At 42.4% G+C, this 27062-nt stretch overlaps 1 protein-coding gene across 1 annotated transcript; it reads right to left on the bottom strand.

Annotated features, from left to right (window-relative positions):
* Window positions 1-544: 544 nt before the first annotated feature.
* On the bottom strand, window positions 545-26455 carry LOC126456859 (uncharacterized). The gene is made up of 2 exons (XM_050092673.1): window positions 26311-26455; window positions 545-1919 (listed from the first exon to the last, which is right to left on the bottom strand). Exon 2 carries the CDS (start codon window positions 1917-1919, stop codon window positions 993-995), a length of 927 nt encoding a protein of 308 aa, XP_049948630.1. The 5' UTR covers window positions 26311-26455; the 3' UTR covers window positions 545-992.
* Window positions 26456-27062: the final 607 nt, after the last annotated feature.

Raw genomic sequence — 27062 nt, 5'->3', positions numbered from 1 at the left:
TACTGCATGCAATCAATACATTAACAACTCTCCAATAATTTAGCGATTCATTCTGTAATTGTGTCTGGCCACAAGAAATGCCTCTAGAACTAGTTCTGCTAAATCCAGGTTAACACGGTGAACCTGTGAAGATACGGAATAAGGCCAGGAAAAATGAGTCATTCTATAATTGTTTCAAATTCTTTATTGTTGTGTGGTTCTTTTTAATTTCAGTATTCAGTTCAACTTGTATCAACACAAAAAAGTTTCTGAGTTCAATAACACAGATAATTACACTTGCAATGGCATAGATTCTTCTACTAGAAAAAGGAGTAAAACAATTTCTGAATTAAAGTGGACTCCAAGGAATATATAAAAGAAAAGAAAAATACATATTTCTTCGAATGTAATTTGAATCTGATGTGTTTTCATTACTACTTAAAGAATAAGGAATTATTACACTTGTATTGGGAAGTGCCAAAAATAGCTTAGTAACGAAGCATAGCCCAATCTTCTTTCTGTCAACATATTTTTGTTTGGCATATACATTTATTAGATACAAACAAAGATCGATTATCTACGTTTACTTAATGTACGATGTTACTTATAGCTCTGCGACAGCTGAATTTACAGCGATCTGTTGTGTTGAGATCATGCATAAACTAAAACATCTTTAAACAAAATATGCATATTTTACTAAATGAAATATTCAGAGGTACCAATCAATACTATGAAAATCGGTTACTCATCGTATGCAAGATTCGTGAATCGCAAGCTTTTTGTTTTCGTAGTTTATCACTCTTGAAGCTACACCAGTTAACTACTAACCTGGATTCATATGAAAACTAGAAATAAAAAAATAGATGTTTTCAGCAATTGTACAATTATTTTTAGTGATAATTCAGGTACCACTGAAATAAAGTCATAAAAAATGAATGAGAAACTGTAATTTCGGGAAACAGATGCATATATTCAAATATTGCCTTTAAATTCTATGAAAGCTTCTCACATAATCAATCTACGTAACAGCTTGTTCGTCCAAGAACCGCCTGAAAATTATCGGACAGTGCCTTCTCTACACTAGGTATAACTTTTGCTTTAAACGTGTCAGTTACTGAAATAACTGCTTTTGCGAATATCCAGCCATTCTTTCCGAATCCAGTCACTTGAATTTTAGGATTACTTAACTTCTTAAATCGGAGACCCGCCAATACTAGTTTGCAACGTGACCCTGTGAGGTCTGTAGTCAGTTTTACCTCGATAGCATTGTGGTCAATTCCACCAGTGACGCGTCCTTTTGGACCCACAGATTTGGCTTTATACTCGTCATAACCGAGCAGCATCTCTCTCAACTGAATCTCAGCAGTTACCGCTAGAACGCTACCACGTTTCGAAACAGAGATCCCTTGTGTGCGATGTAGAGACGACAGAGATTTGAACCAGCCTTTCTGAGCAACGAATGATCCCTTAATGGTCGAATGGCCAACCCTTTTGTGGAATTTCTCGTGGATATCGGGTATCTTTATTTGGCTGAGTTTCTTTTTCACTATCTCTGCGTTCACCGTGTTGATTATAAAATCAAATAACGCGTCGGTGGGTGAATCTCCAGGAAGACTCATCACCTGTTTGTTGTTATACTGAACAATAATGGGCCTAGACGCCTTAACACCATTGTCGCTTCTCTTCACTTTTTTACTTGTTCCAAGTTCAGCGATGTTGTCAATAAAGTTTTTCTCCTTGTGCACATCTCCTGGTTTGTTTAGACTTCCATCTAACCATGTAGCTGATGACACAACAACTGGAGGGGAGTCATGGACGTTCGTCGATGTGATATCTTTCCGGCCTCTGATGTCATATGCAGCCGTCACGGTGGAGAAACTGACGAGGGCAAGGAAGATAATGTGAAAGCTCCATGGCACGGTAGGGCATTTTGTTGACATCTGAAACAGAAAGATTCTAATCAGTTCAGGTTTTACAGTTTCAGAAATTTTCTAGTGGAATACTTCTCTTCGGCCCTTCGTCAAATGAAACCTCAAACGGCTGTCTTCCCTTTTCGGTATCAGAAACCTGACTTTGGAATGATCTGTACCACTGTATCAGAGAACTGAATCACATCGCTAGGTTCAAAAGACAGATAATGACTTACCTCATAAGGCAATAATAATGTGTGCTCTTGTTTTTGAACCCTTTACCAATTTACATCTAAGTACCCTTCTTCCCCAACAAAAATTTCTCATTACTCAAGTCGCTATCTAGGGGAGTTTAAGTGAGTGACGTCCACATCGGATTCGTTGCTCTACGATCAAACGCGCGGCGCTGAGTAGCTCAGTATGCCGCAGAATGAAGCAATGTTCGTGGGGGCGCACCAGTGTTCCAGTTTGCTCGCGCGCGTCGATAATAAAACAGCTGACCTGGTGCTAGTAGTACACACGCTCTCAGCGCTCTGTACGAATATATATATATATATATATATATATATATATATATATATATATATGTGTGTGTGTGTGTGTGTGTGTGTGTGTCTGGCACAACAATAGATATTCAAAAACGCTTTTCGACAGCGTGAACCGTGAAGGCAGCGGCTTAGGAAACCCAATACTATGCGAAATTTTAAAACGTAAACAAATACTATTTTCAACACAAATTTGTATACTTTTAGATGGACACCCCCTATTATTTCGCATGCAATCAACAGCAGGAAAAATTCAATTAAAAGAGACGACCATTTATGTCACTATTTTGATACACGCAAACTCACTCATCAAAAGCTTCCCGTTGACCAAGAACCATGAAACTCGGCAAGAAACAAGGTTTCACAGTACTAACAAAGTAAAAAATCAGAAAATTAATTTCTTAAATTATATCACACGCAAAAAATTTGCTTTGCCATTTGTTATAGTTCATCCGTCTATCCCGGGAGACGAGAATTTCTGCGAGTTTTGCTTGTTATCGACATTGATATTGGGAAGATAGCGGTCCCGGAAATTCCAAGATTTTCAAGAATGTTTTAAGCTTGAAGACGGATAACAAATGACAAAGCAAATTTTTTGCGTGTGGTATAATTTAAGAAATTGATTTTCTGACTTTTTTTTGCTTCATTAGTACTGTGAAACCCTTTTCTTGTCGAGTTTCATGGCTCTACGTCAACGGGAAGCTTGTGATGAGTGAGTTTGCGAGTATCAAAATAGTGACATAAATGGTAGTGTCTTTTAATTGGATGACTTTGAAGCTTCAATTATTTACACAGTCACGGGACCATAGACCCTAGTATGTGACTTTCTCAACTTGATACGTCTACCCTTTCCTGAGGATAAGAGGTTTTAACAGCCGGACAGACAGACAACAGAATGATCCTATAAGGGTTCTGTTTTTACCGGCTGAGATACGGGAAGCTAAAAATGGAAGGCAAAACTGAAAAGTGCAAGAGTTGCTTTCATAGTTGTTTATCGTAAGCTGATGGCGGAAAAACGTAGGCATATATCGTCAGTGGTGACACTAGAGGTGAGAAGTTCAAAAACATTTGAGAGAAATAAGCCTTTAAGTGATTTACCTATCGGCAGGGATCGGTACGATATCGATGATAAGATTCGCTGATGACATTATTATCCTCAGTGAAAGCGAGGAAAACTTACAGGAAGCAAAATAATACATGACGGACAAAGCAAGGAGGACACATAAATCAAACTATCATAGGCAATGAAAGGATTCCTAGCCAGAAGAGGATTGCTAGTATCAAACATTGTCCTTAATTTGAGGTAGAAATTTTCGAGGATGTACGTATGTACGAAAATATTATATGGATGTGAATCATGGACGTAGGAAAACCAGAAAATTGGAGAATCGAAGTGCCTGTAATGTCGTGCTACAAAAGTATATTGAAAATTGGTTGGACCGATAAGGTAAGCAATGAGGAGTTTCTCCGCAGAAACGGCGGGGAGAAAAACATGTAGCAAACATTGAGAAGAAGAGGGGCAGTATGATAGGACATGCATTAAGGCATCAGTGAATAATATCCATCTTACTGCAGGGTAAAAACTGTAGGGTAAGATGGAATACATCCAGCAAATAATTGAGGATGCTGCGTACAAGTAAGACTCTGAGATAAAGAAGTGGCTGGTACAGGAGAGAAATTCGTAGTACGCCGCACAAACCATTCTGAAGGCCGATGAATCCACCTCCCAAAAAAAGTGACGGTAAATCTGAACATTTTATCGCAGGTCGTCAGAGGACTTGGAACACTTTGTCAGTTTGCTTGAACCAGTAATGAAGAAACAAGACGCTAATTATATGGTTCAAATGGCTCTGAGCACTATGGGACTTAACATCTGAGGTCATCAGTCCCCTAGAACTTAGAACTACTTAAACCTAACTAACCTAGGGACATCACACACATCCATGCCCAAGGCAGGATTCGAACCTGCGATCGTAGCGGTCGAGCGGTTCCAGACCGCTAATTATAGAAAATCAGTATGATGGATAAAGAAAATGGCAGTAGCACTGTGTTTTCTGGTTTCCTTTACAAGTTTGATCTCCCTCTACAGAGCATCCAGGCAAAGTACGTAAATGGTTCTTCCTAAGTGTGCAGCACTCTCTTTAACGCATTGAAAACAATATAGTTACTTTATGTGATATCGTCCAGAAATCGTGGCGTCACACTAAAGTCGACATGGCTCATTGACACTGCAGATATTAGCGATGTCTCGCTGCGATCTGCAACGACGAATCGGAGGTGTTCCTGAAGACCACTTCTCCCTTCTCGGCACTGCAGCACCCCCGTACTGAGGTCAATATAGAGCCGAGCATGGCAGAGTTCTGCCCAGTTTGTGACCTCAGATTCAGAAGTCAACAACGTCACAAAAGAACGGTGATCACTGTTTCAGATGAACATGTACTTTAGTTAAAACTGAACTTTGTACTTCAAAAGGACAGTTTGTGATTGTATGCAACAAGTGATACCTTCATAGTCAATGGAAGTTCTAAATTATCCAGGTCTCCTAACGCAAAATGATTTTCAAGTTAAATAAACCTTTTTATTCATTCATGTCGTAAAGTGAACTAATATTTGATCTGCTGTAGTTAAACACGAACTGTCTCCCTGAGCACTCAAAAAAGGCACAGTTACGACCAGACGATTGTAGTTTCGTCTGGTCACAGTACTTTATTTCAAATTTCCTTTGTTACCAGTACTACTTAGGAGGTAACATTACTAGCACATTGCTGAAAAGAGCAGCAGTACTGATAGATTGGTGGGCCGGTGGTTCAGAACTGTATTGAACAGAATTGTACGCAGGAGTGCGATCTGCACTATGCTTTTTATTTATTTATGTGATAATCATTATATTTGGGCTCCACAATAATGGTTGTTCTATTTTCGGATAATTCCACCCGGAACTCATTTTGAGACAGAATGTAAATTAATTTTCATACCTCTGTCGGTATCCTAGCGTATTGCTCTGACTTGGTAGCGAGAGAGCCCGACCACGATTGCCCAGGTACGAACCGTTGCTATTGATGTACCGACACTGCGCAGAAATTGTTCGTTGTTGTGCAGAGTAGCGCTGTTGAACGTCCACACCGAAAGTGCCACGTTGCGCCAAACTTGTATTCGGTGTTCGGTAAGTACGCGGCTATAGGATTCGCTATGTCAGTATCTCACTACGTACTCCCATTTATACATTTGTATCTTCTATCGTCACTGTTGTTGTTATCATTGGTAATAGTGGAAGTGGATAGTACTGTTATTCGAGATGGCCTTGGGGCCATACAAATCTTTCCAATTCTATTACCAGCGCTATTATTACCACTTATGATATTACAATTTTACTAGTTGCGACGTAGTCGGAAATAGAGACACTTTTTCGGGAACTAAAGGATTCGTTTTCTAATTTCACTCGACTGTCATAACAATCTACGTGAGACTATCGATTTAGGTTAATCACGATCATCTCTAGATCTAATTAAAACAGACGAATCCTTATATTATCCCAGTACGATAGGGCCAAAGCGGCAGCGTCAAACGATAAAAAGATACAAACAAAATTAGCTTCGTATCGTTGAATAGATATAAAAATATATATACAGGGTGTTTCTGTAAGAGTGAGTAAAAATTTAGCAGGACATAGAGGATGCTCCACTGAACAACTTGAGGTAGGGAACCTCCAGCTTATGGAGATATCAGGAATAAAATCACATTACTGTCTACTTTTTTATTTATATTAGTTACAGTTAAGTGCAAATGCCATCACTGACACAATGAACGTTCCATTTGTACTGTATCTTACAAAATGTGCTGAAACTGACGACCATCAACCTCAATGCAAGTATGACATCGGCGAAAAAGATTTTGACGCACCCGGACAAATATCCCTAGTGAGTTTCGAATCACATCACAGGTAGTTACAATTCTGGCAACTAATTCCATCTCTTTATCCACTGGGGTCTCACACTCAAGTGACTTTAGATATCCGCATAGGAAATAATCAAGGGGATTCAGGTCATGTGACGTCACAGGCCATGGAATAGCACCTCCCCTTCCAATCCAGTGACCAGGTGACCAGGAAATACAGCACTGAGATGGTTTCGGACATCCACACTGAAGAGAGGCGGTGCACCGTCTTGTTGTATCCACATACTCTCACGAATAGCCAAGGGCACGTTCTCCAACAACTCAGGTGGTACTCTTTGCATGAATCTCAAGTACAGGTGGCCATTCAGAGGGCCAGGTAGAAGATATGGCCCAATGAGATTGTCGCTCACAATGCCGGCCCAGATATTCACAGCAAAACGCACTTGATGGTGTGACCCTACTACAGCGTGAGGGTTTTCCTTATCCCACACACGGCCATTCCTGCTGCTCGAAATAGTCATGGATAAGTAAAGTAAGCCGAGCGGTCTAGGGCGCTGCAGTGATGGACTGTGTGGCTGGTCCCGGCTGAGGTTCGAGTCCTCCCTCGGGCATGGGCGTGAGTGTTTTTAGGATAATTTAGGTTAAGTAGTGGGTAAGCTTAGGGACTGATGACCTTAGCAGTTAAGTCCCATAAGATTTCAAACACATTTGAACAGTTGAAGTAAAGTAAACAAAACCTGCATCGCGGCTTCCTAGTAATCAAGCTCGTCCTTCTTGTTTCCTCGGAGGAAATAAAGAATGTACACGTAAATAAACAGCACAGTGTTTGTAAATTAATGCCCAAGTTAGTTGCAAATAATCTGGAAAACAGGAATGCTAGACAAAGCGGTAGACAAGTTTGCTTCCACATATCCTTAAGCTGGCTTCTCCGACCCGAGGTTCCCTGCTTGATTCTCCATGCCCTGTTACATTCTTGCACGCGCTCACGGAAACAGCCTGTGGTGCAAGCCTGGCCACGTTGTGGGAAGAACAATAACGTGAACGGAGCTGCTGCTCACAGATAACTGTTTGCTGCAAACTGGACATTACATTCTATACAAGTCTCATATTTCTACAAGTTCTCTAATCTATGATCCTTACTTAACTCAATAATTGGTCTTGCTTGTAACTGTAATTAAATCATACCTTAGCCGGCCGGGGTGGGCGAGCGGTTCTAGGCGCTTCAGACTGGAACCGCAGGACCGCCACGGTCGCGGTTTCGAATCCTGCCTCGGGCATGGGTATGTGTGATGTCCTTAGGTTAGTTAGGTTTAATTAGTTCTAAGTTCTAGGGGACTGATGACCTCAGATGTTAAGTCCCATAGTGCTCAGAGCCATTTGAACCATTTGAAATCATACCTTATTTTTCAGTTTACTTTCTTTTAGTTGTCATCGATACCAAATAATTATTGTTCGTTGATACATTTGAATTTGTTTCAAAGTTGTTAGAATTTACGGTGGCGTTACGTTTTTATACTTGACCACGTGGTTCAATTTTTAATTATATTCGCTATTCTTGTTATTAGTGAGGAACATTTGCCTGTAGAGTAGACGTATAGCCGCTGGAATAATGCTGCCTGCCGGCTATTTCCTTTACTTCTTGGCGCGGGTAACTTAGGCTGACAGTTATCACTTACGTGCGCACAGATGGTAATTTTGTGACTTAGGACGCTGTGTTGAGCGCTTTCTTCACTTTAGCGTTAGCAAGTTCAATTGTAGGTTAAAGTCAGTGGTTGTGTTTAGATTATCATTCTGTGTTTTTTGACTACAGTTATCCGACGAGGAATCTGCGCTGAAACGTTACGTAATTGGAATTAACAACGTTAAAGGAACGATCTGAACATAAATTTCAATAAAGACCGCAAAGTTATAGGGCATTCGCACGTGAAATTTACTTCCTTTATCGACGAGAGTTAAAACTGCGAGAGGCGTTCTATAAGTAGTGCACCCCTTTTCTTCTGAAAGCATATTGGTTTTATTCACTGTTCCAATACACCACATTGTTCCCTACTCTTTTGGGCACAAACCCTATTTTCTAGTATAGTCTCCGTTCAGTGCGACAGGCTTATGACACCTTACTGGGAGGGTCTGTATGCCCGCAAGGTACCCCACTACTGGTCCACGTAGGAACCAACGTCTTCGAATGGCTCTGAGCACTATGGGACTTAACATCTGAGGTCATCAGTCCCCTAGAACTTACAACTACTTGTACCTAACTAACCTAAGGACATCAGACACATCCATGCCCGAGGCAGGATTCGAACCTGCGACCGTAGCGGTCTCGCGGTTCCAGACTGAAGCGCCTAGAACCGCTCGGCCACACCGGCCGGCGCCAACGTCTTGCAGCAACAATAATTTCCCCATCATCCATGTTCTGCTTCCCTCCGAGTGCATCCTTCATCAGGCCAAACAGACCACTGTCGGAAAGTGCGAGATCCAGGCTGTAGGGTGGATGAGGAAGAAGTCAAATGAAGTTTTGTGAGTTTCTGTCAGGTGCAAAGACTAGTTTGGGGCGTTATATCGTATTGGAGAAAGAGAAGTTCTTTTGCATTTTTGTGGTGACGAACACGCTGAAGTCGTTTCTTCGGTTTCCTGAGGGTAGCACAACACACTTACGAATTGATCGTTGCACCATGATTGAGGACATGAAACAGAACAACCCCTTTCAGAATACCAGAAGACCGTCGTCATGACTTTACTGGCTGAGTGAGCGCCTTTGAACTTCTTCGGAGGAAAGGTGATGGGGCGTTACCCCACGGACTGCCATTTTGTTTCCGGCTCAAAGTGATGAGTTCATGTTTCATCGCCTGAGACGCTGTTCGACAAGAAAATTGTAATCAGTCTCGTAATGCGGAAGAATGGTCCTTCGTTGCTGTTTATGGTCCTCTGTCAGGTGGAGAGGAACCCTGCAGGAACACAACTTTTAGGTCCCCAACTGGTGGACGAGTAAGTCAGCCTACCATCAGAGAAGTCCACATGAGCAGCGAGGTGTTTAATTGTGATCCGTCGATCACCTCGAACGGGAGTGTCTTGTCGCTCCAATATTGCAGAAGTCACAGCTTAGTGCGGCCGGCGGGAACGGAGGAGAGCGTATAGGTTTGCGCGACCTGGCTGCGATGATGACAGACGATTCGCCCAACGTTTCACCGTGCTTTTGTTAACTGCCAGGTCTCCGTAGACATACTGGAAGCGCTTATGAATATTTGCGATGCTCTAATTTTCCTCTAAAAGAAAGTGACAGGTCTCCGCTTGGATCACACCTCCGTTAAAGATTTTATTTTGATGGCTACTTATACCGACAGCTCCTATCGCCACTTCATGAAACTATAGGGGCCGAAGAGGGACTATTCCACGATGCTTCACAATAAATTCTGCATTTTTAGAGGCGAAATTGCCAGAAAATTAACGGTACTACCTATTGAACGTCCCACTCACAATATGTACAATAATACCTATTTCAGATACTGGGTTTGTTGGAATAGGGAACGCGCGTGAATAACGCTTGAATGTGGATTAGTCGGTAGTGGTATGGGGGAGGGATGGGGGCTAAGAGAGAGAGAGAGAGAAGGAGGGAGAGAAATCCCACGGATCGCTGCAGGGTAGTCTGTTCGTTGTCATGTGAGGCGGATATACTGTATATTCACTCGTGCGTGAAAGTAGAGACTGGTCTTGCAAAGGCTAATTATGCTCGTTTGCTCGCAATCGGCGACCAGATAAAGATGACAGTGCCCGCATCAGAGAAATGAGCTGAATCCAACGGCGAAGAACAAAGGCATCGATCTCTTCAACGATAAAACGGAAAACCGCCGCGTTGTAGCCACTGCAGAGGACAAGGACCGTTCGAAACGAACTTCCTGCTACACGCTCAACGTAGCTGCAGTTTAACTAATAGAAATGCCGGTACTTGAAAAGTAAGAAGGGACACTTCCATTTATAACATTCAGCTGTTCCTTAGCATTGCAGACTTTCCATTTATGTGTGGTTGACAGTTACCTGTGTGTTGTAATAATTGACTTTTAACTTACGAGCGCCTATAGAAAACTGCACGCCTTAGAACAAAGAAGGCGTTGGCATTAATGTTCTCTTCGTTTTGTTGTGCTAGTATGGGCATCGGCAGAAATTTAACCAAGAGGAGGCAAGATTTTAAAATTGCCATTTTTGACGTAACTGACTCCGTGAGTTTAAGAACAAAATTTGACAGGGAGCACACAAAACTTATTGTATTTCAAACCAACAGGTATCCACGCAATGCTCTTAAGGTAGATTACTTTCACACCTAAATGATAAACGTATTTCATTGCTGTATGTAAAGCACACCTTTTAATTTTAATAACAGCAATGGGAATGCTCCATATTTATTCCTATATGTTTGGTTGATACGAAGAATTAAAAACTAATACTGGCAGAAAATAAGAATGAATGAGAAAATTAGACTGGATTAAAAAAAATAACTGTTCCGTTGTACAGCACAAGCTGGATGCGGGCAAAGCTTCGCGATCACGGTGTAAATGCATACAGATTGTGTAAAAGTGTGTGAAGTGATGTACCAACTGGCCATCAAAGTAGAAGCAGACGGATGGATACTGACAGAAAAAAAGCCGCCCACACTGTCGCAAACCAGCACCCAGCGTTGAGCTAGAACCTGAAAAGTTCGCAGACTCGTTCATGGAATAATAAATAACTATTCAAAATAGTGACGGGTTGCAGTTTTATGTATTAACATTAAGTTCAAGCAATATTTTCTTTCGTATACATGAGTTATTGTTGCACTGTTTATTTTTATTGTAATAGTTTTATTTCCGTCATTTGACTTTAGATTTGCCTTACTTTACTCAGTGTCGGTTCTTTCTTTTCTTTCTTGTAATTTTCATTGCCTTCCAAGTCGCAAAATGCTCCTACATTCGAGCCACACTCTATTAACGGTCTCATCCGCGAACAACACATTATTATTAATCATTGTTCATATTTCCTCCCCTCTTTAAAAAGGATTTTGCCTACGGTAGCAGAAGACAGCTGTCATGTGTACTTGAGTTTTGTGTGTATGATTGTATGAATGGGTATGTGTGCTGTGCTTCCTTTCTGAAGAAGGCTTTGGCTGAAAATTTATGTGAACACTCATTTCGTCGTGCGTGCCTTGCGCTCGGCGTTTGAGTAGCAACCTATCTGTTTCACAGTACAGTTATGCCCTCAATATGTTTGTTGTAAATAATCCACTACACTTCAACAGGAACAATGATGCACACAATTACAATACCAGGAGGAGAAAAATTACATTCATTATGACACATTAAGGTTGTCTGTAGCACAAACAAGAGCTTCACAATGCTGCAACCAAAAGATTTGATCACTTACCCATAGATATAAAAGGCTTGACACGTAGCAAAGTAAAATTTGAGACTAAACTAAAACGTTTCTGTTTGATAACACCTACTACTCAGCAACAGATTATCTATTACTGTAATGTGTAAATGGTTCAAATGGCTCTGAGCACTATAGGACCCCTAGAACTTGGAACTACTTAAACCTAACTAACCTAAGGACATCACACACATCCATGCCCGAAGCAGGATTCGAGCCAGCGACGGAGCGGTCGCGCGATTCCAGACTGAAGCACCTAGAACCGCTCGGCCACACCGGCCGGCGTGTAAATGGTAATGGGTAGGAATTACTAACATATCTTTAACTAAAAAATGTAAAAACTAAAACCTTTATGATGTTTGGAGGCATATTTACAACAACAAAATGTCAATATATAATGAGTAGATCCATATCATTACGATTTATTGTGCAAATGATAAATGGAACATGAAACTAAGTAACTAACTATTGGTATACCACATAGCGTCGTATAAGCGTATACTTTGAAGGCCTTAAAATCAAAAAATTTCAAAAATAAGATCAAGCAGATGATCAACGTAGTCGTACATTCCAATTCTGCTATGTTGGTTATTTCTGAAAAACTGCCAGAGTTACTGGCGAGAAATATTCAGGAAAAAGAAGCAAATAGGCTACTGTTGGAAAGGTAGGCCTACATCTTACACGAGTTAGGTTATCCGTACTAAAAAGTTACTCACATACATGTTAAAGCAAAATATCCAATCGTAAACGGTAGTCTACTATTAGTCTGGGCTACTTAAAACGGGTGCAGAACCCTGGCAGCTTTCAGATTGCCTCTACGTAGCGTCTCTACTTCAGGCATGACATCATTGCTCGAAGCCGACAAGTGGAATCGGACACTAGAATTGACCCCAAAGTCTGTTACGAGTCCCGAACTAACTGCTCATGGTAGGCCTAAAAAAAAGGAAAAATTGGGGTTGCTAATAAAGTGGGTAGTAAGACTGGGTTTAATGTCCCATCGACGTCGAGGTCTTTAGAGACGGGGCACAAACTCGGATTGAGTTGCGCAGCAGAAACGTGTTTATTACAGAAGAAGACAATTTCGCTAAAGAGATGAATGAATAGGAAAGGGAAAGACATGACTGCCAAAGAGAAAGCAATCAGTGCCTGCGGTTAGAAAATGAACGGAAATTGAAATTACTGAACGTGAAGATAAACTTTAAAAAATCAGGGGTTTGTAAACGACTAATTTATTTTAAATTGTAGTATCATATTACTGGAATTGTAGTATCATATTAATGCGTTTAAGTTTTTGAATAAAATGTGTAACTACAGATACCAAACACTTTTTTTGTGTTGCAGCGAGATAAGATTTCATAGTTGTGCGAAATAGTCTTCGATCAGCGCAATTCTCGTCATGTCCTCTACAATAGCTGAGACATGAACTTCCAAAGTTAGTAATGTGGTATTTGGCTCTAGAAGAGGCCCATCGTTTTGTTTCTGAGCTGTATTATGTAGTACAACAAAAGCAACAATAATAGCCATAACTGTAATTCAACTCTCAAGGCTGGCGATAAAACTGGAAATCTTCGCTTCCACACACCGAAACACCTTCCTATTACTTTTCCAGCGTGACTGCGGCATTCATTATAGAGTCTCTCTGCCTTGTTACTAGGACCATCAAGTAGTGTCAAGAAATATTTTTTCCAGGGATATGCACTGTCGCCTAATATCCAAGGGCCTTTAACTCTCCTCTTTCGAGGCATACCCTTAACCTACTATTCATGAAACCGTTACTATCATGTGTTGAATCAAGCCACCAGTAATAGACTAGTGGTGGCCTCGGTGCAATTTTTATATAAAATTGATATGCAAATTAATTAAATTTATCAATTATCACCAATGCACCGACCAACCCCCGCCCCCGAGCACGTCCACTCCACGCCCGGACGACGTCATGTGTTTTTCTCAGCCTTCATGTTCATGATTCATCCAGAGAACGCCATTTCAAAAGTTAACCTCTTGCAAAATAGGAAGCCCCTACTGCCTTTTTCTTTTTTTTCAATCTCATTTTGTTCGTTTTCGTTCTTTTCATCTGCTCGGGGCGGACGTCGCAAGACACCCGTTTCAGTTCGCCGCTGATCCATTAACTCAGTTTTTTTTTTTTTTTAGTACAGAGGGCAGCTAACCCTCTGACCAAACACGCTGAGCTACCGTGCCGGCTACCTAAAGTGAGCGCAACCTCACACTGCAGTGACCTCAGTACAAAGCGCGACGCCGGCATCCCTCAGAGCCGTGGTAAAAGACCGCGGGTTATTTGTTTAAAGGGAGCGCCGTGGTCTCTTAGGGAATTCGTCCTCAGCAGACCAATGTTCGGCACTGAGCTGTTTAACATCAACGCGACTCCTGTAATAAAGCAACTATTAAAAAATGAAAACGCAATCACGACGATAATAAATGTCCACTTTCCACAAAAATAGGCCAAGTCCATTTTCTTTTAGTTTCATGACCAAAATCGGTATAGTTTTTAAGTTCGACTGCAGGATACAATTCGCATCTCATTTTTTGTGATGTCGAATGAAGTGCACCGCCACGGATCACAAATTATCAGCATCCCACGCCCGGGTTCCCGGGTTCGATTCCCGGCGGGGTCAGGGATTTTCTCTGCCTCGTGATGGCTGGGTGTTGTGTGCTGTCCTTAGGTTAGTTAGGTTTAAGTAGTTCTAAGTTCTAGGGGACTGATGACCATAGATGTTAAGTCCCATAGTGCTCAGAGCCATTTGAAATTATCAGCAGAGACGTGTCCACCATGTGTAAAATCAGGGCAAAAAAGCTTCGACTACTTTGCTGCGATAATAACCGATCACCGAGGATGTCCTCGTTACCTCGAAAAAGTCATTGGAGTAAAGAAAAAGCGAGAATATGATCTCCAAAGAAAAAAATCTATATTAAGCAATTTCTTTCAGCTTATTGAACAAATTACACGACCTGGGAGTGTGTCTCACATTCAGTGTCTTTAAATAAACTGTCACGCACGGGTGTATTACACACATTTCAAACTATCTTCCACGCCATTGGTTAATATGTCAGGAAAAAAACCACATTCATTGTACGTTCGATAACAACAAGCTATAATTCAAGAGAACGTAGCTGTTTTGTAACTGTGGCAGGTCCCCTTATACAAATGCGATGCTGTATCGCACTAGCGTTTACGAAACAAATCGTGAGAGCCTGTCTCGTCCTGTGTGGGTGGGAGATTGAAATTTCGTTAAAAGATATCGCCACAACGAAAAAAATAGAAACGCCTGACAAGAATCATTCTGTGGTGCCCTAGCCGTCTCCTCCACCTACCAGGCGGCAAGTCATTGACATCAATTTGATAGGCTAAATTTTCTCTGCCTCGTGATGGCTGGGTGTTGTGTGCTGTCCTTAGGTTAGTTAGGTTTAAGTAGTTCTAAGTTCTAGGGGACTGATGACCATAGATGTTAACTCCCATAGTGCTCAGAGCCATTTTTGATAGGCTAATGAATTAATTAGATCATGAGAGTCAGTTTGCATGGCGAGTAATTTTTTTTTCACTTGTCGGATTACAGTCACCAGGTAGGTCAGATGGGAATCCGTGGAGGGAAGGCGATGTTCTTTTTGAGGTACACTATTGAGATATGACATCTGAAGCTGACCGCAGAGGGATTCTACAGCCGACGACACACATTTTGCGTAAGAATATTGTACCATCAGGAATCGATGTTTTAAGGAAGTAGTTTATCACCGTAGTTTCTCGTAGGGAAACCTGGAAGGAGAATGTATGTCACGCGCTGGAAATATATTTCTTACATTGGGATAGTAACAGCGTTGCATTCCATACGACTAATAGGTCGGAAACCGCAACGATCCAATATTTAGCGTGTTTTAAATGGTTCAATTGGCTCTGAGCACTATAGGACTAAACATCTGACGTCATCAGTCCCCTAGAACTTAAAATTACTTAAACCTAACTAACCTAAGGACAACACACACATCTATGCCCGAGGCAGGATTCGAATCTGCGACCGTAGCGGTCGCGCGGTTCCAGACTGATGCGCCTATAACCGCTCGGCCACATCGGCCGGCAGCGTGTTTTAAGTGGAGAACTTTGTAGCCTTAGGAGTGCATGTGTTTTATGTTCTCTCGTGCCAATACCTACTTGGTAAAGATCGGAGACACTAGAACAATACTTTAGAATTGATAGCACAGTTGATTGACATAAAATGCAGTAAACTCCGTCCGTCTGGAGCTCCATCATGCATAAAAACCACCCGTTTCTTGTTCTTAACCGTCTGTTATACCATCACAACATATTCATATCTGCTATACATTGATAAGGGGTGCTAACCTCCTCGACATTCGCGCATCTGGAGAAATCTTGTGCTCTTGGATGGGTGCGAGACAGCAGTTAAAGCCTCGGTTTGCACTGTTCCTGCACGAAACGTGGAATGTAGCGGTCTACCTCTGGCCAGCTGCAGATTAAATCAGTGCCATTGCTGCAGTTAGCGTAGGTCTCTAACTTTATACTATGAATACGAGAATGAACTGTGACTCCCATCCATAAAGAGAAAGATCGTAAATTATGCACTACGATCGAAGAACTAGAGATATGTAGGTCGCTGTCTGGTATACTTTGGCGTGTATGTCCGAGAATTAACAATAAATGAACTTACCGCACAGTCATCTATTTACATTCGCGATGGTACTCGCAAAGTAGTGGAGGGGCTGTTCAGTGATGATACAGAAATTGGTAAGCATGCTGCCGTGTCAATGGTCGACGTTGAAATTACGATAAAACTGCTAAAATTTATCGCAGTATCAACTGTGATGTCTTTTCCATTCCAACAGTCCATTGGTATGCTGTTGATTACCACATAATGATTGACTGACATCGCTTATTTGCGACGGAGAAAGAGTATTGGTGGAGCAGGCGACACCTTCCAGGAATGGCTGACACCGAAACAGTGATCACATGCACGGCAGCATTATGAGGAATCAAATAAACGGAACACAGCACCATCAGCTACCCCGTCACTGTGAATGATGAGTTTAAATGTAAAGGTCCTCAGTCGCCTCCAGACAGCAGTTTGGAAACGCTCCACAATGCCTCAAAACTCTTATGGTTTCCTTGACTGTCTTTTATTTCAATCACCCAGTGTGTAGGTGTGTTGTGGGATGAACAGCACCAACGTGATTTGCACCATGCGATGTCTAGTTATCTGGGGGAGCCAATGGACCAAAGCGTGTTAATGTCAGTTTAGAACCTAACACTGACGTCGAAGTCGTGGTGGGAAAAAAATGTATGGCAGTGGACAAAGCATGTTACAGCAGAGAAAGCGGTGTATTAAAGAACGAAACAGGGTCCCTCTCCTGCGGCTGATAACCTGTGGGAGGTAGTCCTCATACAGTACAGGTAATGAAACTTTACACCGGTCTGAGCAAGCGACGTCGATCACTAGCCGCCGGCCCCTATGGATCAGTACCTGTATATTTAATAGGATAGCTGCATATGCTCGATGCCGCCACGTAGGCGGTATTCGTCTTCAATATATCAGAAGAGAGAGATGCAGAAAAAAATCTATCGGATGAAGTTAGCGGAGCTTTTAAAGTTCTTAATTTTTCTCTCTTGGATGGTACATAATAACGATGATAGAATGTTTGGATGATAGACGTGAATGGACCCTAACGGACGCGGATCTACTTCGGACTGCAGTAACAGTATGTAGTTTGGAGATGCATCGAAATGCAGTAGAAAAATCCTCGTCCTTCTTCCATACCCTGTATGATGTGGAGTCTTCCTATTTTTTCCAACAAGAAACACCACCGTAACTGTTTGCAGTGTCTTTTATACTACGTCGTGTTGCAGGAGCAGGCTTCGTTTGGTGCTGACCGTACACATCGTACAGGGGTGGTGGAGCTATGACAACATGTTCCCATTTCCACCGAGTGGTCAAAACTCGGTCGTATAGCATTAACTCTGTTTCTACACGGGTTGCAGAATGTGGTAGATATAGCTCTCTCCGACTTCTGGGTAAAATTGATCTCGCTATCAACTGCTATCAAGGGTGTCTTTCCCGTCCCGACCATCTACTGATGATTACTGCAAAATGATTGACTGACAGCACTCGGTTGAGTCTGAGAAAGCCTTGGCGGAACACCGGGTATCTGCTACTTGTTGTTGTGGAGCATGGGATTAAATGTAGAAGTCATCACCTCCATTCAGTTCTTTGGCAGCGTTCCTCATTGCTACAGACTGGTCCTATTTCCATGTGCTGTGATGCCCTCAACATGTTTTTATTTTATTTTTTTCATCAGTAAGGTGACAGTACCTCTTTTTATTTGTATTACCCCTCGCGTGTTGTGAACAGCACCTTCCGGCGATGGTCAACACTGGAACAGTAATCATATACATGACTGCAAAATGAAGGAACAATGCTTTTCAAAATGGAACACTGAGACATTCGCTACCCTGTCGATGGGGAAGGTGAGATTAACTGTACAGGTCATAACCTTCGAATAGCTGTCGGAAGCACTCTACAATACCACAAACTCTTCCAGTTTTCATATGTTGCGATGTCTTCCACATTTTTGTCAATGAGAAACATCGCTTATGTGTTTTATTTCTGCCAGCCTGGGTTGTGGTAGATGTACAGTGTATGCCATGCGATGTTCAGTTTTTTGTGAGAGCCAGAGGATCGAAACGTATTAATGTTGGTTAAGCAGCAGCTGATACGGATCTCTAAGTTATGGTAGAAAAAACAAAGTGTATGGCGGTGTACACTGTTTGGATATGTTACAACCGAAAAAACAATGTATTAAACTGCTTATGAGGGAACGATACAGGAACCCTCTCGTGTGATTGATAGTCTGTTGCATATAGTCATCCTACAGTACAGGTGATGAAACTTTACACCGGCCTGTGGAAGCGACTTCGATCACGACCATGATGCAGAGGGAATGTCTAAAAAATAGCGCTGGGGTTTTTGCTGTATGGGATCCTTAGCAGATAGGTTCGAAAAGGGCGACTCGTTTCGAGATATGAGAGAGATACAAATGTGATTCATCAGTGGCTGTAATCATTAAAAGACGTCTCTACAGGATCCAACCCAAGTACGTGGTCGAATGGGTAGACTTGATTCCAAATCGCAGCAACGCTTCTACCCGGAAGCATAACACTATCAGCTACTAGTGTGTGTGCCTGTAGACCGAAAACGGCTTTTTATGCAGGGATACGTTACCACAGTCGCTTCAATCGTGTTTTGAATAGCACAGATCTTATGCTTAATGTATGGTCTGGGCTGTAGAATAACTCTGTGGTCAGCTTCAGATGTCGGTTCTCAATAGTGTTCCTCGAAAAAAAAAAACATCGTCTTCCGTCCACTGATTCCCATCTGACCCACCTGATGAGTGTAATCGGACTACTGAAAAAAAAATTTCTCGACATGCCAACTGACTCTCATGATCGATTTAATAAATGAGTCTATCAAATTGTTATCAATGACGTGCCGCCTGGTAGATGGAGAAGACAGCTATGGCACCACAAAACGATTCTTGTCAGGCGTTTCTATTTTATTCGTTGCAGCTATATCTTTTAACGAAATTTCAATTTCAAGCTCCCACCTACATAGGACGAGACAGGTTCTCACGATTTGTTTCCTAAACGCTATGATATAGCATTGTACTGGTATAGGGGACCTGCCACAGTTACAAAACAGCTACGTTCTCTTGAATTATAGCTTGTTGTTGTCGAACGTACAATGAATGTGTCTTTTTCCTGACATATTAGCCAATGGCGTCGAGGATTGTCTGAAATGTTTGTAATACACACGTGCGTGACAGATGTTTGACAGACACTGAATGTGAGAGACGCTCTAAGGTCGTGTAATTTGTTCAATAAGCTGAAAGAAATTGCTTAATATAGATTTTTTTCTTTGGAGTTTATATTCTCGCTTTTTCTTTACTCCAATGACTTTTTCGAGGTAACGAGGACATTCTGTGGTGATCGGTAATTATCGCCGCCTCCGCTAATCATTTGTGATCGGTGGCGGTGCAATTCATTGGACATCACAAAAAATGAGATGCGAATTGTATCCTGCTGTCGAACGTAAGAACTATACCGATTTTGCTCGTAAAACTAAAAGAAAATGGACTTTGCCTATTTTTGTGGAAAGTGGACATTTATTATCATCGTGATTGCGTATTCATTTTCTAATAGATGCTTTGTTATAGGAGTCGTGTTGACGTTATACAGCCCAGCGCAGAACAGTGGTCTGCTGCGGGCGAGTTCCCGAACAGACCACGGCTCTCCTTTTAGATAAACAACCCGCTGTCCTTTATCACGGTTCTGAGAGATGCCGGCGTTGCGCTTTGTTCTGAAGGCACTCCGGTGTGAGGCTGCGTTCGCTTTGGGCGGGAGGGGCTTCCTGTTTCGCAAGTAGCCGACTTTAGAAATGGCTATCTGGAGCCTTCTCTGGATGGACGGAGTTGTGCTACCAAATTTCCCTTTTGTGTTTACTAGGGCCGTATCACGAGTAACTGCGGAGGTTCAAATGGCTCTGAGTACTATGGGACTTAACATATGAGGTCATCAGTTCCCTAGACTTAGAACTAATGAAACCAAACTAACCCAAGGACATCACACACATTCATGCCCGAGGCAGAATTCGAACCTGCGACCGTAGCGGCAGTGCGGTTCCGGGCTAAAGCGCCTAGAACCGATCGGTCACAAAGGCCGGCTGACTGCGGAGGGCCTGGTGAGGCCTGCGGCCGTAGAGGGGTCGGCTGTTGAGTTGCAGAAAAACAGCAAAGGGCGGACGGTGGCTTGCACATGCTGTGAGGTGGTCGGTGGAGCAGCTGGCCGTTTGGAGAAGCATGTGCCCTGCCCATAGATGGATGGATGGAGGGAGGCAGGGGGGGGGAGGGGGAGGTGTGAGGGGAACTGAGAGGGCCTAGGTGTTCGGCAGTTTGTAATTGTACATTTAGGAGAACGCACGTTCAACTCATCCCCTTTGCAGTCTTTTAGGACAACGATTTTCCCCAGTACATGTGCTGCATTATAACCCATTCATTATGAGTGCTGGTTTTTTTCATGACAATTTCGAAGTGTAATTTGAAATGTGACATTTTTTTTTCAATCAGTTGTGGTAGCATGTATTGGCTTCGATTACATGGGCTGCAGAATGATTTTTGAGTAGGCGTCTGCAGCAAACTCTGACGTCAAACAGCAATTGATACTGTATGCTTACAGGTAATATACTTTTTAAACTCCTCTCTGTCCAACACCAGCATCTCGTCAGTTGAACGTGTTTACCACCAAAAAGCCGGCCGAAGTGGCCGTGCGGTTAAAGGCGCTGCAGTCTGGAACCGCAAGACCGCTACGGTCGCAGGTTCGAATCCTGCCTCGGGCATGGATGTTTGTGATGTCCTTAGGTTAGTTAGGTTTAACTAGTTCTAGGTTCTAGGGGACTAATGACCTCAGCAGTTGAGTTCAAATGGTTCAAATGGCTCTGAGCACTATGGGACTTAACATCTATGGTCATCAGTCCCCTAGAACTTAGAACTACTTAAACCGAACTAACCTAAGGACAGCACACACATCCATGCCCGAGGCAGGATTCGAACCTGCGGCCGTAGCAGTCGCGCGGTTCCGGACTGCGCGCCTAGAACCGCTAGACCACCGCGGCCGGCAGCAGTTGAGTCCCATAGTGCTCAGAGCCATTTGAACCAGCCTCCAAAAAGAATAAGGATAGTACCTTACACCCCAGCCTTTTTCCTGCCAGCTTGTAGGAGAAGGGTAGAGTTTGAGTGTGTCTGTCACTAGTTTCGAGTGACTTTTTTTCCCCACAGGATAACAACATTTGTGTGGTATCGCCAATTTTCCAGTTGTATTGCGCTTTTGTGCGGTCCTTGTATAGCACTATGCATACAGTCGTGTAATTAGGCCCGATCTTTTGATTAATTACATAATTAGGATCGATTTTTGCGTCAATTTGCCGACCAAAACAAATAAAGTACATGTGTTGCGGGGGGGGGGGGGGGGGGGGGTGCTCTTGGGCTTTCCATCCAGTAGAATCAGGGTTTGAGTCCTGGAAAGGACACAGCCATTTTTAATTTCCCACCAATTCCAAGTACCTCTGGTGGTATAATTGTGTTAGGGGGTTGCAATTGGGCTTTCTGTCCAGGAGGACCGGGTCCTAGTCCCAGAAAGGGTACTGCCAATTTTAATTTACCACTAATTCCTGTGTGTGCGGGGGGGTTGGGGCGGGGGGGGGGGTGAGGTGGGACGTCAGCACAGCCCTGAGCCAAAGTAATTCTCGCCAAAATTCGAAATTCCGGCCAAAATTTGAAATTCTCGCCAACAGGGTAGGTTGGGGAAGGGGAGGGTGGAGAAGAGGAGGAGGGGGCTGGGGCCCATGGGCAGGCTGAGAAAAACACGTGACGTCATCTGGGGCTGGGGCTTGGTGTGGTTGTGGGTGGGGGTGGGCATGATTAGGGGTGGGGGTGGGCGTGGTTGGGGCTGGGGTGGTAGGAGACAGAGGGTGATTATTTGATCAATTTAATTAACTAGCATATCAATTTGACATTAAAATTACACCAAGGGCGCCACTACACTTACCTTGCGAAGTGTGAACGATCTCTGCACTGATCAGCAGCTGTACATTTATGGAAAAATAACCTTTTCTGTTCTAAACATTTCAGCATGGTCGATTTCAGGTGACTGCAACGTTATGCACCCAAAGCTTCACGAAATTTTGCACAACGAAAATAGTTTAACTTTGCATTTTCAATTTCGTCTTTTGCTTCAAGTTTTATGTACTCTTTTGCCAATATTGCAATAGCACTGCTTACTGATTTTACTATTTGAGAAGTAGCTGCTGTGCTAACCACTACGAAATCACAAAGTCCAGTTAGCATTCTTCCTAGACCGTAAAATCGCAAGATTAGTAGTAGTTGATTCATCGGCATTAGAATATTATTCCTGAAGTGAGTGTGTAATACACAGTTCTCGGTTTATCAAGTATTCATTAGCATGTTAAAGAAACGCTATAGAAGTGCCAAAAGGACACTTAACATCATAATAATACAGAACAAGAATTTATCTTTGTGTTTTATGCTGAATTAGGAAGGAGTAAGTAAACAGTTAGTATTGTTAAGGGGAATCGCTTAGAGAATTCTTGATTTTCTGATGTTTGGTATTAGTCTGTACTGGTTTTCACTACTACAGGTTTCCTAGCATGTATTATAATTTGACCGTCATCCTTATCTTCAGAGTAACTTTAAAAGAGTTAAATATAATTCTTTTTTCCCATTTGGCATGTAACCTTAAAATATGGCTACGCTAAGAGTATACTGGAAGACAATGCTAGGTGAAGATAATTGCCGGTTATGGAATTGTTTACGCACAGATGCCTCTTACCTGGACATTGTAAAATCAAACTGTCAGCGAAGTTGCCTTAAACGGTTTACTGGACATTGTAAGAACTGGCCTTAATCCCGTACCGTCGTCTTCAGCGGATATTTGACTGAAGACAAAATTCTAGAGTTTTTCAGGTATTAGAAACTTCCAACTGCGTTCCGCAATGTACAATATCCTATTAGTCGCAGTAAGAAGGAAACCCTTTGATTTATGAAAGTGGACGCGCGAAAGCGTGTTGTCCTTGGCTAATTGAAATTGTTTTTGGGTACGCCATTGACCCGGTGAGCGATAAACTTGTCACGAATGTGACAGCTACGCGCAGAATCAAGCGTTGCGTCTAGGGTCCACGTGACGTATCTTTATCTTAGTTGAGGAGAGTAAACTCTTTCAAATTTGTAACATGTAAGAACACGCCATATTTACAGGGTGACAATTTTTGAACTATTTGAAATAAAAGCGTCATAACTTCTGAACGGTTTGGTTTAGGACGTTCAAAACTGCACGGTTGGCCGCGGGGCAAGATGGAAATCGTATGGTTTGGTTTAGCAACGAAGCCAACTTTCATGGGCTCATCAATAAGCAAAATTGGCACATTTTGGGGGACTGAGAATCCGCATATCGCGATCGAGAAGTCTCTTCACTCTCAACTGGTGACTGTGTGGTGTGGAATGTCCAGTCACGGAATAATTGTTGCTATATTCTTTGATGGCACGGTGACTACCGAACGGTACGTGAAGGCTTTAGAAGAAGATTTCATCCCCATTATTCAGGGTGTCCCTGGTTTCTACAAGATGTGGTTCATGCAAGACGAAGCTCGACCCCATCGAAGCAGGAGAGCGTGTGATGGCTTGGAGGTGCACTTTGGGGACCGCATTCTAGCTCTGGGGTACCCAGAGGCCACTAGCATGGGCCTCAGAAAATGGTTCAAATGGCTCTCAGCACTATGGGACTTAACATCTGAGGTCATCAGTCCCCTAGAACTTAGAACTACTTAAACCTAACTAACCTAAGGACATCACACACATCCATACCCCAGGCAGGATTCGAACCTGCGACCGTAGCGGACACGTGGTTCAGCGCCTAGAACTGCACGGCCACACCGGCCGGCATGGGCCTCAATTGGCCGTCATATTCTTTGGATCTGAAAACATGCGACTCCTTTTTGAGGGGCTGTATCAAAGACAAGGTGTACAGCAATAACCTCAAAACCATTGCTCAGCTGTAAACAGCCATTCAGGAGGTCACCGACAGCATCGATGTTCCGACACTTTAGCGAGTCATGCGGAATTTCGGTATTCGTCTGCGCCACATCATCGCCAATTATGGTTGGCATATCGAACATGTCATAACCTAATTCCGAATATCTGTAATGATGTTTATATGTTGACTAAAAAGTGTGTGCACGCAGTTGTTTGTAACTTTACGTTTTTTTTTATATAGTTCAGTAATTGAGATCCTGTATGAAGTCAATATGTTGAAGAAACCTTTTGACGCATTTAAACTACCCTTCAAATCTCGTTCGGTATACGATTACTTGCCCAGTCGCTTGTAGATTTGCTCAGGATTGCATGGGATGTAAATTATCTCTGTAACTAATAGTGAGGGTAGATGTTTCTAATCACAACTGTGCCATATGATTAGTTAGGATGTGTCTCTTGTACCTGCTCTGCGAGTGTAGCATGGGTTACTAAAATCGTGTTTACAGGCGAATCACATTTTGTTAATGAGGCCAGGGGCTCTGAGGCATTCTCATTCTACACCTTATTAGTGCCTGTTTATGTTTACCGGTACACTAACATCGGACGTTCTACTGATTGTTGTTCTTAGAAAGGCCGAAGCTGACGTTGTCCGTTTCATTGTCTTACTTTACAGAGAACCTGTTTGGCAGAGGAATGGTTAACCCTGGAACACTAGGGGGGGGGGGGGGGGGGGGCGGGGAGGTAGTGTTACATTGTTACTAATCCATCGAAAAGTATCCAGTTCGTGGTTTGTTCAAAGGAGTTCATAATTCATAGTTTATCCGCTAGTTGATAAAAATACAAAATAAGAACAAAATGCCCTGTTTTACACCCAACGCTGACAATACCCTATTGGCGGGAACTGCGAATTGGCACCAACTGCAATAGTAAATTAGTAATTTAGGGTTAGCAGATTTTTTTACAATGAATTATTGTTCCTAATAAAGACCAATGTATATTAATACCTGAATGAAGGTTAACGTATCATATAAAATTGTGGTTCTACTGTGCTGCACAATATACTCGCATGTTGCCTTATGTGACTTCTCTTGGAAAAGGCGTCGTCTGCGCAAAAACAGAACATCTTTGCAGTTGTATCGATTAAACTACTCTTTGCGATCTCTCGCTAATAGTTCCATACGATGTTACTGCTATTGCTAATAATGTTTTTGTTATATGATATCTCCCAAAAGCATTTTCTTTATTTACGGCCAAAAAAATTAACTATTTCTTTTTCAGCTATTCAGTTCAGCTGCTAATTAACGATTGGTGTATATTCAATTTACATCTACATTAGAAACAATCAGTTGAATAAAATGATTATCTGTGCTCTGTAAGTATGGAACTTTAGTGTACCGTGAATATTTTTATCCGCTAAACTGATTTCCTTACGAAAATATGCTTTACGGTTGCATTTCAATTTCAGGCGATTGACAGTGTTTGTCATATCTTTGAGAATCTCATGAATCACAGTAGCACCGAATCCGGAACTATGCTGACGTTTTATCAAGGACTGGGAAGTTAGTTGTTAAGAGTATCATGACGTACAGCAAAATCTGTGCTTGGAAGCAGTTTGTGCTGTGCAAGACCATATATGTAGACTTTAGATGTGTGTGTAGGTGTGTGAGGAAGCAAGTGTCTGTTCCCAGTAGAACGAAACAGATTTCTAATGTGACACACACACGCACCACCGACGCAGTACATGTGAAAAATCTAAACTGGCCAGAAATGTCATCTGTACTGTATACAGGGAACAATAACGGCATTTTGCATTACACACTCCTTCACTTCCCTGCCGAAGGAAATGTACAGTAAAACCTGCAGTGAGTGCGGATTATGAAGCGATATTAAGCCAGAGATCAAGTCATAAAGCATGGTGTGTTAACTAGGAGAACTCGCAAAAGTCCATATAAGAGCTGCTGTCTTACCTCTGCAACCGTCGATAGAGCGTGGATCAGTGACGCCGCGTGGAGTAGGGCGAAAAACCGCGCGCTTATCGTCCTTCCTCGGCCCGTCCAGCGTTATCTCTCGTGCGGTCCAGTGATGCGAACCAAGTCATCCTGACCTTCTATAATTGCTTCAAGTTTGCGACTGTTTCTCTGTTATTATGTAGCATACCGAAAGCCAATGAGTTTTTCTTACTAGCGGCTTGCTGGGAACTTCATGGTGGCATCATTATGCTTAGCGTTAAGAAAAGTGCACAACAAAAGGCTGCAAACAACAAATCAGAGTACATCTACTCATGCGCGCCGACTACGTGGGTGCGCCGGGGCTCGAGCACCCACATCCATAATGCGCCCCACACACAAAATTTCTGGTTTGATTAAAACAAAATAAAATAAACGTTTCTCACTTGCCTTTATCTAAACGTAATGAAATATTACAAAACTGAGATGGAAGTTAAAATTTCTGACCTCTAAAATATATCTGTTTATCATAGTCTTTGTGCAAAGGCAACCAAGCAACACACTCACCATTCCTTTCCTTTCTCTGGTCAAGTCAAAGGCACTCCCCAGAATAACAGTCGCAGTATACTGTGAATGGAATCCAGTCTTGCGGCTTGCTTTCATGTTCCTTACAAGTGGCGCGTTACAATACGCCCACTCCATTCGTCAACGATTGTTTTAAAATATCTGCTTGCCCATATCGAGCAATAATAAAGAAAAATCCGAGATACAAG

Source organism: Schistocerca serialis, chromosome 2 (genome assembly GCF_023864345.2).
Source record: "Schistocerca serialis cubense isolate TAMUIC-IGC-003099 chromosome 2, iqSchSeri2.2, whole genome shotgun sequence".
NCBI classification, from domain to species: domain Eukaryota; kingdom Metazoa; phylum Arthropoda; class Insecta; order Orthoptera; family Acrididae; genus Schistocerca; species Schistocerca serialis.
The sequence above is the reverse complement of the archived record's forward strand: the minus strand, read 5'-3'. Positions and strand labels throughout refer to the sequence as shown.

Coding starts and splice junctions, on each gene's coding strand:
- LOC126456859 (XM_050092673.1), bottom strand. CDS start 1,919: ATGTCAACAAAATGCCCTACCGTGCCATGGAGCTTTCACATTATCTTC.